The sequence below is a fragment of the Cottoperca gobio genome, chromosome 7 (genome assembly GCF_900634415.1).
Source record: "Cottoperca gobio chromosome 7, fCotGob3.1, whole genome shotgun sequence".
Taxonomy (NCBI): domain Eukaryota; kingdom Metazoa; phylum Chordata; class Actinopteri; order Perciformes; family Bovichtidae; genus Cottoperca; species Cottoperca gobio.
The window spans coordinates 16,632,382-16,644,679 of record NC_041361.1 but is presented as its reverse complement, the minus strand read 5'-3'; the positions used below and the strand labels follow the sequence as shown (position 1 = coordinate 16,644,679).

The 12,298-nt window shown below is 40.0% G+C and overlaps 1 protein-coding gene across 1 annotated transcript in view; it reads left to right on the top strand.

The window, feature by feature from the left end:
* The window catches only part of ajap1 (adherens junctions associated protein 1), a 42,481-nt gene extending 33,402 nt beyond the window's left edge, over positions 1-9,079 (top strand). Inside the window, exons 3-6 of the mRNA XM_029434919.1 lie at positions 3,451-3,538; positions 3,667-3,909; positions 5,743-5,875; positions 6,981-9,079. Of these exons, the coding sequence (XP_029290779.1) occupies positions 3,451-3,538; positions 3,667-3,909; positions 5,743-5,815 (404 nt within the window). The 3' untranslated portion in view covers positions 5,816-5,875; positions 6,981-9,079. The remainder of the gene's footprint in view (positions 1-3,450; positions 3,539-3,666; positions 3,910-5,742; positions 5,876-6,980) is intronic.
* Positions 9,080-12,298: the final 3,219 nt, after the last annotated feature.

The window sequence follows — 12,298 nt, the reverse complement described above, 5'->3', positions numbered from 1 at the left end:
TGTTTGATGCTTGCGAGGTAGCACATAGTTGATTTATCTGAGCTTTTTGTTTTAAACTAAAAACAGCTGCCCACTGCGTCTGGAAACTAGTTCGATGGGAGCGGTGAGACTGGGGTCTTAAAACTAAAACGATTAGCTAAAAAGCTAAAGTAGAGCTGAGGGGAATTTAACAGTGTGGTTACAATGCTCCGGGTTTGTCACTATGAGCGACAACTCTCACATTACACGTGGACATTTGATATTTAACATCATGCATAAACATGTATCACTGAAGATTCATTTGCGTATGTTTAATGCACTCAGCCTAAACACAGTCAGATAATGTACAATGGTAAAAACCAGACAGTACCTGGCTAGGCACATTTATTGACCCCACACTGAGTGTGTGTGTCTAAGCTTGGGTTCTTTTTATTAAGAGTAGGTAGCAAGGAGAGATTACATTTTCTTTGACATGTTAATCAAACTGTCATAGGCAAGAAGACAAAAAAAATCTCATTTGTTTCTCGCTGGGAGCATCAATGGAGGCTCAAATCCTGCTGCCACAGAGGTCACACACTCGCTGTCCTCTATCTCTTTCTGTCCCTTTCTCTCTCTATCTGTCTTCCTCTCAGCCTCTCTTCGTTTGGCAGTGATTCGACCAAACAAAACCTAACCGAGTAGCTCTGAAGCAAGGTGACTGCCATAGGTGATATTTCAACCTGTCTGCCAGGACACAATGAGTTTTAAACAGCCAGTCCAAATTTCCCTCCCTCTAACGGGCAGTCCTGGATGAAAATACTGTAGAACTGGCCTCTGCACTCACATTTGTCACCCATGTCATTATCTGCTCTATTACCCCTGCACCCTTAAACATACTGCCATGAAAACGAGGCTATGATGAATTTAATGTCCGTGTTTGTGTCGCTGGACCTCACATTCTCCAGTTCATGTGTTATATTAAAGCGCTGTACTAAGAAAGTATACATATTTCTTGCTTCAAAGGGCAGCCTGAAGGAACTCTTAATGAGCTATTTGGACCAAAATATCCTGAAAACATGCAACATAGCGTCAGTAAACTACACACAGCATGCTCGTGTTTACCAGCTGAGCCAATGGGATTCCTCTGGTATAAAATAACAGACTGGCAGTGCTGCTAAACATGCGTGTGTTGTGTTCACTGACGTCACGTTGGCCAATCGATGGTTGCATGCACTTCATGACAGTTTGTATTATACTCAGACATTTCCCTTGCATGGGCAGAGGAGTTTCCATTGGAGGTAGGGACCTCTCACAGCCTAATGCAGTGCCATAATGTCATTTAATCAGTTGTGGCTTTTTGCAGGACACATTTCACCAAGAGCAGCTTTTAATTTGAAATTTCCTGACTGAGAAGTACTCCCTTTCACTACTTTCATAAATGTAAAATGAAACAGTTCTCAGTAGAGATCTCAGCTATTGATCAAGGTCAGGGGCAACCTCTATTATGCCTGAACTTGGACAGATGTTCATTTATAACGGAACACTTTCAACTTAACAGCCTTAACGTCAGCCGGTGACGAGGCGGAGAGGGAGACGAGGGAGGATAGAGAGGGGATTTGAGGGAAATGCAAATGACTTGACAGATAAGTTAATGTGCCTTTGCCGTGGCGAGGGATTCTGATTGTGCTGGGAAGGTAAGGCTTCCCTGAGCCAGCCGGAGATATCATTAATCCAAGGTTGACCTGGCCTGAAGAAGTTTATTATCCAAGAGGAGGCTGTCCGGGCAGCAGGCAGAGGAGAGGCCGTGTTGCTTTCCAAAATGACCGAGCAGCGCTTCCTTTTGAGCCTTCCCGAAAACAAATTGGCTTGGATCAGCAGCTAGGCAGCTGGCTGATGGAGAGGTGAGATGTATAAAGCCCACGTGGGCATTTTCATCATGACGGCTTTTCTCCCTCTCCTGCAGCATGTCACCTGCTGCAGTGTGTCATTGTGTCCTAGTTGCTCTCATGCTCTATCACTCACCCACACACAGTACACAACACAGTAACCATACTGTACAGTTGAACAGGCTCACACTAATCCTCACTTTAGACACGTAGCGCACCGTTTTGTTTGTGGATTACTGTCCTCTGGCAAAAGTGAGAGATCAGCACACACAGGAGTCTTAAGGGTTTAATAAACAAAAGCAATATTTCTTACTTTGGTCATAATAAAAAGGGAGTAAGCAGAGAACCTTTGGTCTGCACACCCTGTCATATCAGCAAAAAGCTGCACAGATTCTCATTTAAATAATAGTATAACTTTGTGTTTGCTTTAAAAACAGCAAAACAAGACTTTAAACCAGATGCCAATCTCACATGTGTGTGGATTTATGATGACGTGGTTGAATATGAATGAAATAATATTAACAGTTGTCGTGCATGAGTTTGAAGAGAGTGGATTAAAGGACTATGTAATGTTAAAAGGGTTACGTGTAGAACACTGACAGAGAGTTGTCACCACTATATCAGTTTCACTCCGCTCGACGGCACATTTTCATTCATTCATCTTTTTTAGTTAAGTTTTTGGGTTTACAAACTCCTGTATGCTTCCTGCCCAGCATCAAACAACGGACAGGCAAAGCTAGAGTAGGTGGAGACCAAAACAGAGCCAAAAAGAGAGTAAATATTGGGTTCAGTCCAAAACCAGAGACCCAGAAACACTACTCCAAATAAATTAATTGTTAATTTTAAACATTTTAAAATCTTAGTTTTATTCAGTTTAAAATGACACTTTGTAGAATTCATGATATAAACCAAAAACTGCAAAACAAGGTAAAAGACAAATTATGTGAATGGTGTGGTTTGACAAGATGCGAGTTGTGTTTTATAAGTTTGATTTACATAAACATTTAATTTGATATTGTTGTTAATGACCATGCCTAGTGTTTGGAAAATATGTGTTTCAAATATGTGTTTCCTTATTTTGTATTAAAACATACATACTCTACATACATTGTGTGACAAACACTACAGTGTCATAAATTCCTCTTTGAAGCTCTTAAGAATAGCATGAGATCCTAATGTATTGCTCTATCAAACCAGCGTGTGCATGTTGTATTCCTCTAGTCTGCATTAACATGACTCCCTTTCTAAAGTGTCAAAGATTTGCCCTGTTTAAATAAAAGCCTTATAAAAAAATATACAGAGATACATTCAGGTGAGAAAAGGTCATAAAAGCATACCAGCTCTTTGAAAAACAAAATGACATAAGAATAATACGTTTTTTAAGTAATTAAAGAAAAACGAGCAGCAGTGGAGGACTACTTGCTGAAGAGCAAAGTTTTTCCAAGTTGTCATCTTCTACTTTGTGAGATGTGAGCTGCCTTGGTACTTTGTTGAGTGCAGCGGGTTTCTACAGTACAGAAAACAAAGCGACTGTGAGCAACAAGAGCGAAACTATTCCCTCCACAAATGTAATTTCTCTGCTCTTGTGTTCATTTTCTTTTTCCAGGTTTGGCAGTTCACCAGATAATCACAATCACTGTGTCTCTCATTATGGTTATCGCAGCCTTGATCACAACACTCGTCCTTAAAAACTGGTAGGAAAGATTCCTTTACTTTTCCACTGCACAGTCTCCCACTTTGACAGAAATCCTTTGCAGAAGACGTGAAGGGTGCAAGGTATGATTTTATGTTTGTTTCCTGTCTTTGGTGCGTGTTTTTGTAGCTGTGCGCAGTCGGGAAATGGCCGCCACAATAGCCATCAGCGCAAGATCCACCAGCAGGAAGAAAGCTGCCAAAACCTGACAGACTTCACCCCAGCCCGGGTGCCCAGCAAGGTGGACATATTCACTGCCTACAATGACAGCCTGCAGTGCTCACATGAGTGCGTCCGGACTGCCGTGCCCATCTACACTGATGAGATGATCCAGCAGACGCCTGTCTACAAGACTGCTTACAATGGAAACAGGTACGCAGGCCCGGGGCTGTTTATAGCACAAGGTGGATGCACACTGGAGCATTTGTTCAGTCAGCCAGCAATGGAAATCCACAGCCCTTTAGAGTGATGTCTCCACGCACTACAGTGATTATCATTAATGTTATTAGAGGTTGATGGCTGGAATATTATGAAAACACATGCTGAAGGGCAGAGCCAAATACATTTTATTTGGGCTAAGAAATCAATCTAGTTTCCTAATAATAATAATAATAATAATAATAATAATAATAATAATAATAATGCTTTTATGAAGAGATACATGTTCTAATAACTTAGAGATGAAATTATAAAGCATTAAAAAAGGATGACAAACAGATTAGGCAGATTAGGGATGGGTTTTTGCAGAATGTGCATGGGGGGGAAAAAAATAACGGCACACAGAGACAGGCCTGTTAAATGTCAGGCGCTCCGGTGCGACCAATGAAACAATTTTTCCGCATTTGACAGATTTAATCGCTCTCTGGAGCCCTGATAACAGTCGTTGTGAATCTACTTTTTCTTCATGAAAGGCTTGGATTGCTCACACTCTTCTCCTCGCATGTGCTTTTACTCTGAACCACAATCAGCGTCAGTCAGAGGCTTGTTTCTCAGCAAAGCCACACATAAATTGCTTGCCTTTAATGCCGTCTTCCATCGCCTCATTCCTCGTCCATCTGCCCGACACCTGGCTGAGCGATGTGCCTCGGCACGCTCAAGCTGCACACAAAAAAATGTACTCCTCACAGTGATTTTAGTTGTTGTGTAATGAGTCAATTTATAGATGTATGGCAACGAGCATGGGAAGTCTTTACAGTGCCATTTTGAGAGAGCATTTGAAATGGCAGACAGGTACTGTATATATACTTTGAAAAATGAACTTCAATACCCAAAGGCCATGTAATGTAATATCTGTAAACTGTGCACAACACATCCATGTTTACCAGCCCAGCTAATATGTGCTGCTTCATACCAAAAGGGAGGCAAATGATGCAACACTGGTGAGTCATTGGTGTGTTTTCTTTTCACTCTGAGTTCAAATCGCCTCTCTCTCTGTGTATGAGTGTCTCTCTTTGTGATAGAAACTGAAATGGCAGGTGTGTTTTTACATAGAAATCTTAGAAAATAATACCTTTAAACTTTCATTTATATGCAGCGTGACAATGAGCTTGCTAGAGTTTTGACCGTGTTTTCTGTCTGAGTGGTTAACAATAACAGTCATCTAAGCTGCAGGGCCAGCAAAGATGGTCACACTTACTCTGTGTCTCTAAAGCCTGTAACAGATTCATTATTCTGGCAGTGAGGGTAAGATCATTCTTCTGGTGTAAATAGTCCAAAGTGTCTGGATTGAGTCATGGAAGGATGGCTGCATTTTTAGCAACAACATTTTTGATTAATCTCAGATTTTTAACTCTACCAGGAGGTCTCAATATGTGACTTTCTCTGTCTCTCTGTTTGTGTTTGTCTGTGACCAACAGTTCAGTGTTAACCAGTGTTGGGCAAGTTACTGAAAAATTTAGTACTTTATTACAATTACTAGTTACTTCTCTCAAAAGTAATGGAATTTCTTTAGCAATTACGGCATACAAAATTATTAGGGGAAGTAACTTTGATGTCATTAACTGATTAACGTCAAATGGAAACTACAACAGACATCAAAGCACACACACACACACACACACACACACACACACACACACACACACACCTGCTTAGCAACAATGTCACGTCAGAAAGCCAGTGACAACCAACACAGTACTGACTGGATGTAATATAAATATGTAACCAATCCTCCATCACTAACATTGTCACGTCTTCCTCCTGCAGGCCCTCCCCCACTGAAAGACAACTGATTCCTGTGGCCTTTGTGTCAGAGAAATGGTTCGAGATCTCTTGTTGACGAGCTGAAGGCCTTGTTCACTTCCTGTGAGTGGAAGAGACTTCCTGAAATCACGCTCTGGTGGGTACTGTGCCATTTTGTCCCGCCGCACAAATCATCATCTGAGCTTTCGCCACCTCTATCCCCGTGGTGATGCTGCCCCACTTTGACATATGCTTGTTTTTTTTGTGACATGAATATGTTCCTTTCTATCGTCGCGCAGTGATGAAAAAGTGTTGAGAAATGCAGTTCAGTGCAGTATCAAAGGTCTTTAGTGGAGATAAGAAGCTATGATTATCATGTGTATATCAGTATTATTAAGCTGTATGCTCACAATGAATGATTTCACTCCTCATATCTGAAACGCTTTCATTAATATTTATGACTCTCATTCTTACACCATATTGTTTTGAACACTCTGAACAGGAAGGAAAAAGCACTTTCACCTGACTTGTGACATATTTTTTATGCACGGCTAATATATGCCAGAATGTCCTGCATTTGAAATTCTAAGCGTGAAAGTTAAACACATGCTCCGGCCCCACAGTGTTGCTGGAAGCCCGGGGGGAGGTGTAACGTCTGCTATTGACCCAGATTTTAAAAAGAATAGATTGCCTGCAGGTAGCGTAGTGAGAGGACAGCGCCTCGCCGTTGTCTGGACCTACATTAGTCTCAGTGAGCTCAGCACTACACAGCATGTCCCCTATGTTGCAGCCTTACAAGATCCTTTATCATAATACTGCAAACCTAATGTATTTCTTAGACTAAAGTGTATGTTATAGTACAGATTTTTAATAAAGCATTGTCATTTCATCTGGTTTGAGGAAGGCATTGGGTTGCATGCTTTTTTAGGCCGGAGCTAGAGACCAATTAACCCTAACATATAGCGGTTTAACGGTACAAAGAAATCAACGGTTTGGTCACAGCTCAGTATGTTTACAGGAAAAGCAAAACAAATACAAAACATTAAAAAAAAATCGAAAAATATAAACATTAAACGTGGCTCATTGACAGTTAAGGCATTAAACAACTGGCATATTGTCAATAAGAAAAACTAAATAACAAATGTAATTTAAAGCTTGTACTTGTTTATAGAGGCCTGCTTTGAAAATCCTATCTGTGTCACAGTGATTGTTTTTAGTGCTGGGCTCATATTGAAGAATAATTGTGATTTTGTTCTCCACAGGATCCAGTTGGAAACAAGAAACACACAAAACAGCTTCTTTTGTAAAATAGTGCGATCACTCTTTGGACACTGGTGAAGATATTTATTTTTCTAGAGATGACAAGCAGAGCAGCCACAACGCTGCCACTCCACAGTTCCAGGAACGTACAGTCATTTAGCTATAGATTATATATAGGTATATTTACAGGATGTGTGGGACAAGACTGTGGACGTCACAGAGGTCTCAAGGAAAACATTTAACATCTGAAAAAAAGGAAACCCAAGGAGCTGCTGTGGGTGGAAGATGAACTGTAATTCTGAACAATGTGCCAATAATGCCACTATGTGCCACAACCTGGATAAAAGGAAGTTTCAACAACAACTGATGGACTAAACAAAGAGCGCTATATTAACCCTGTATCGACTCCAACTACATTTTTTTTTGTTTTTTTAAGAAATCTGAAAGATAAAAAATGCTACAAATGTATTTGAATATGTTTTTAAATAGTTTTAAGAAATGTGTCACAAAAGAGTCTAAAAAGATATTTATATGAAGCACTGTTATATTAGTTTGGAAGAGAGAAGAGGGAAAAGAAAAAAAAGAAACGGTATATGCTTTAGTGAACAGTTGATTTTAAAACATGGTTTCTATAGGTCCCATTTTAAAAACAGAATAGTTATGTCTATTTTTTTACACAGTAGAGTCTGCCACAGCCCGAACAGTGGAGGTCCGAAGTACCTGGGATTCAGTACTGTTAATTAAATACACCCGAGCTGAGATTAGAAGAAAGGAAACTGTCTGAATACACCTGGTGCAAGCCAATCCAACGCCCGCTCCAATTGCTTATTATGTAAGATTTGTACCTGATTTGGCTTAATGCAAAAACGAACAAAAGGTTTCTGTGGAGCAGGAGCAAATCCCATAGCAGCAAATTCATGAATAGATTGAGTAAGGACAGCCACAACAGACTGCATGGAGCTGGGCAGGACATTCATACTGCCTCAGGTCTGTCTAGCTCTCTTGCACACTTTATGTTGGTCTCAGTTTCAGCAGCTGTTTGGGATAAATTCTAAGGGTACGTGTTATTATTTAGTGTGGAATAGATTCAATTTTAGCCTCAAACTCAAATCATTCATGTGATAATTTGCATAAAAAGGGAGATTGAAAAATTAATCCATCCACAGAGTCAATTATTATCCCCATGCCAGATTCGCTTTTGATAAATATTTTTTGAAGCCTAAAAAGTTGTGATTATAGTCAGAAAGTTAAGAAGAACATTAACCAATTTGTAATAAAATGATCCTGCGTTTTTCAACTATAAACAAGAAGCTGTGAACAAAGTGCCCCTCAGGATGAAAATGATCTGCGCCGTGGGTTTTAAATACAAACAGGAAGGGATTCCCTCACCGAATGGGTGGTAGGGGTCAGTTAGCTCTCTCCGGAGCCAGATCCACACTTAAGGACAATATTTCTAGCAAATCAGAATTTCATCTTCCACAGCCAGGAAGTCGGGGGTTGTGCACAAGCAGATTGTTTTAATTTGTGCCGCAGGCAGCAGAGCGAAAACACGATACAGACTTATGAGAAAGAAGTTAATTTTGTTCTTACAAAGACCCAAAACACTCCGTCAGTGTATTGTTGAAGTAAGGGGATTATGACAAGCCAATCATCTGCTACCAAATTGCTTTAAACTATCTTTCATGTCAAGGTGAGGGAACTCCATTGTCAGAAAGGACAGTAAATCTCTCCTGAGAGTCTAGTCCCAATAATTTTATTATCAACCTCAAGCTCTGAAAGATGGATTACCTTTGTGCTACAAAGCTTTTGAGGAAGCCACCTTTGAATCTACCTTTTATTGTGCTGTGGGTTTGTACAAAGCACAAATACAATTCTGTAATTGTAAACGTTTTTTGGCAGCAGACAGCAATATGTACAGATTTAAAAGGTGGATTTTTATTGCGCGTCAACAGTGGATCTCCGGTAATTCGCTTAGGTTGTTTTCAGGCTTGTATTCACTTCCTTAAGGCCCTGTCACACATATCCGTATGGCAGAAACGTATGCCAAATACGTCCAACTTTTCATCGGATCGGCAATAGTGAACATATACAGATACGCATGTCTAACCTATTGATATCATATCACTTACTGATACAAAATGTATCAGACGAATACCCAACGGATGCATAACGTATACAAAAATATGGTGTATACAAAATATCGGCAACACGCTGGTTTACGTTGATATAAGGTAAGGTATAAGTAGTATTCGTTAAGAGCTCACTGTGTTACGCTGGGGTGCGTTGTTGAACGCTGATGTTTTGAGCATGTTCAAAATTACCGGACGTACCCTTCGTGTGCTTCATAAGATATGCAGACGTTACGTGACGTTAGACATACGTGAATACGGAATACGTAGGTGAATATTTACCTACGTAAATATAGTACGTAAATACCTACGTGAATACTTACGTCACTACGTTAGAGGAACGTTAGATATAGGCTACGTCGGCTGACGGTGAACCCTACAGCCAATGTATTGATAACGAGTGGATACCCTATTCCTACCCTATGTTAAGATGATGCCTGACGACGGAGTAACTTATTAAACGTGTTTCTACAGTACAGCTAGCGTTCAGCATGTTAGCCGTTCTCCAGCATCAGCATGACGTGAACCAGATGGCACTTTTCCAGCTCCGTTGTCCAGACGCTCTGATACGTTTTAAATAAGTAAGTGATACGCTATCAATGTTTGACATACGTATAATAATTTGGACGTATTTGGACTCTGACACATTTTGAGCTACTTTTCATATACGCCGGCATGTTTCTGCCATACGGAACTGTGTGTGTCTGGCGTGTTCAGCGTAACGTCTGCGTCAAACGATCACAACTTACCCTTAATTTATATCAACCTATATTTCGTATGCGCCAGCATACGTTTCTGTCATACGGATATGTGTGACAGGGCCTTTAAAGAATTCAAGAAAAACAGGTTGTCCCTGTGAGATCAGTATCTGTAAATGTGAGCCATTCAGGAGGTGCCAACACGGCCTGGGATAAACACTGTGGTGCAAAAACTCCTGCTTTTGCCCATTCACAACATGAAAACCACTCTCATGAATGACCCATACCAATTCAGCCTCACGTGTGTGTCAGGCTGCGGAGTTGCTTCTTTGACATAACATATATTTTTTTGAATGAAGAGTGTTATCTTATTAGTCAGAGGGTTACGAAAATTTACTGTATATTATACACGTGTAAATGTATTTTCTATATATTTGCTTCTATTTGTGTACAGGTGTGTTCTATTTTTCAGGACCTCTCCCGTTTTTGGGAAGGTTTCAGCTAGGTCGGGGATAGTGTCTTTGTTTACATGTGTAACTACAGTATTTCTTTTAAAACACAAAACTAACCTTGTGCCAAGCTTCCTACCTGCACTTTGAAGCAGTACTTGTATTATATCTTTAGCTAACCAGTATAATACTTCAGTAGACGCTGCAATAGTTCAGAGACTGGGGAGTGATTTCCAGGTGGAATGTCTGAAAGTGGGTTCGAAGAGGTGTTGTGATCATATCTTCTTCTTTTTTTTTGCTGTGTTCATGGTTGGCTGGTAAACCCATGACTTTCTGTTCCTAAACATAATTTCTACATGAATTCTAATAGTGAGTGTTTCGTCACATGAATAAAACAAACAAAAACAGTGTAAATCCAACAGTAGCTGCCAAGAAACCAACTAAACTTGATCTAGACTGATTCACATTCATTCGTTTCATTCATTTTGTATTTGTATATACATATTGCTACAACTGCCCCAGAAATGTACGGTTTGCCACATACTTATTGTAACGACTGCGAAATCTAACTCATTTGAGCATTTATGATTCATGAAATAATCAGGGAAGGACGTCTAAAGAAAGAGTTGTGAAAGGAAGATAGCGTGTTCAGTACGCTTTGAAGCAACTGCTAAATTGAGCTGGTTAGAACATGTCAAGATCAGCGTTGCGCACAATGATGTAGGAAGCCATTCTCTTTCATTTTTAGGGGATACTTATGGTTTATTTCAACTTGGGCCTTAATTTTATCCTCGACATCCGTCACTACACTACTTTGGTGCAGATTGAAATATGTATTTGATGGAGTGCCATGAAGTTTGGTAGCGACATCCAAGGTGCCCACAGGAATAATCTTATTGACTTCTTCTTGACTTGCATGCTAACACGCACAGAGCAACACACAGTATTGTCATTGTGAGCAAGTTAGCATGATGACGTTAGCATTTAGCTCGAAACACCACTGTGTTCACGCAGCCGCTAGAATAGCTGTCGTGAATCTGGGAACACGTTGACACCGCTAAAATTAAGTCCAACGGGGTAAAACTCAATCGCAAAACTGTGTACGGCAAGCCCCATGTTAAAATGGCCAACATTGCAGCAGAACAAAACACGTTTACATCCTAGTACAAAAAAACGGTTTTGTTCTCTAAAGCTAATTTCCCTATTCATAACAACTGTGCGTGGTTACATTTGTATATAACTCACCCGTTTTAATCATATTAAGGCTTAAAGTTAAGCATTATTGGGGGCGTGACCGCTTTGAGTGACAGGTGGGTTCCTTCATATGACCATATTCTATAAAATCTATGATCTAGTCAAGGCTAATCCCTAAAGTCTGTAACGGGTAGTGGATGTTTTAAATGGACAGTTTGTTTACTCATTTTACAATTCACCTTTATTTTGTCTTAACATTGAACTTGGATGAATATAATGTTATTATGCCTGACAGCAATGATGGCCAAAAAGAGGTAAGAAAACAAGACCCAAGTTGTACTAAACACAAATTATGCTTTAAACTTAAATACTGAAGATGTGAGAGATCTGTGCTGAAGAGTCCTGAAGTAGTTCCTTATTACACACCATTTAAAAATGTGGGCTGTTGACCATTTGTAACCATGCTGGTTCTTTGAGTGCAAATTGTTCATCAAAGAAGGTATCTGTGGTTGTCAAGTTTCTTTACTACTAACACTATCTGATAATTGTATAATGTCAATTACTGAAAATGGTAGAAGTGTTATACCACGCTAATAACCATCACGTAAGACCTACACGACCTTCAAAAATCTAATTATTTAACAGGAAAACTTTGACATTTGGAATTTCTCTCCGTGTTTCATACTGTGTGGAAAAGAGATTATAGGGTTTAACTTCAGTTAGCCTTGGAAAGCGTGTTTGCATTGGTAGCATCTCTCATTAAAACCACAGGGAGCTGCCGGCTAAAAGCAATTCACTTTGCATTCCTGAAGGACTTTTAGACAAGGAAAGATGGAACCTGCAGCTATGA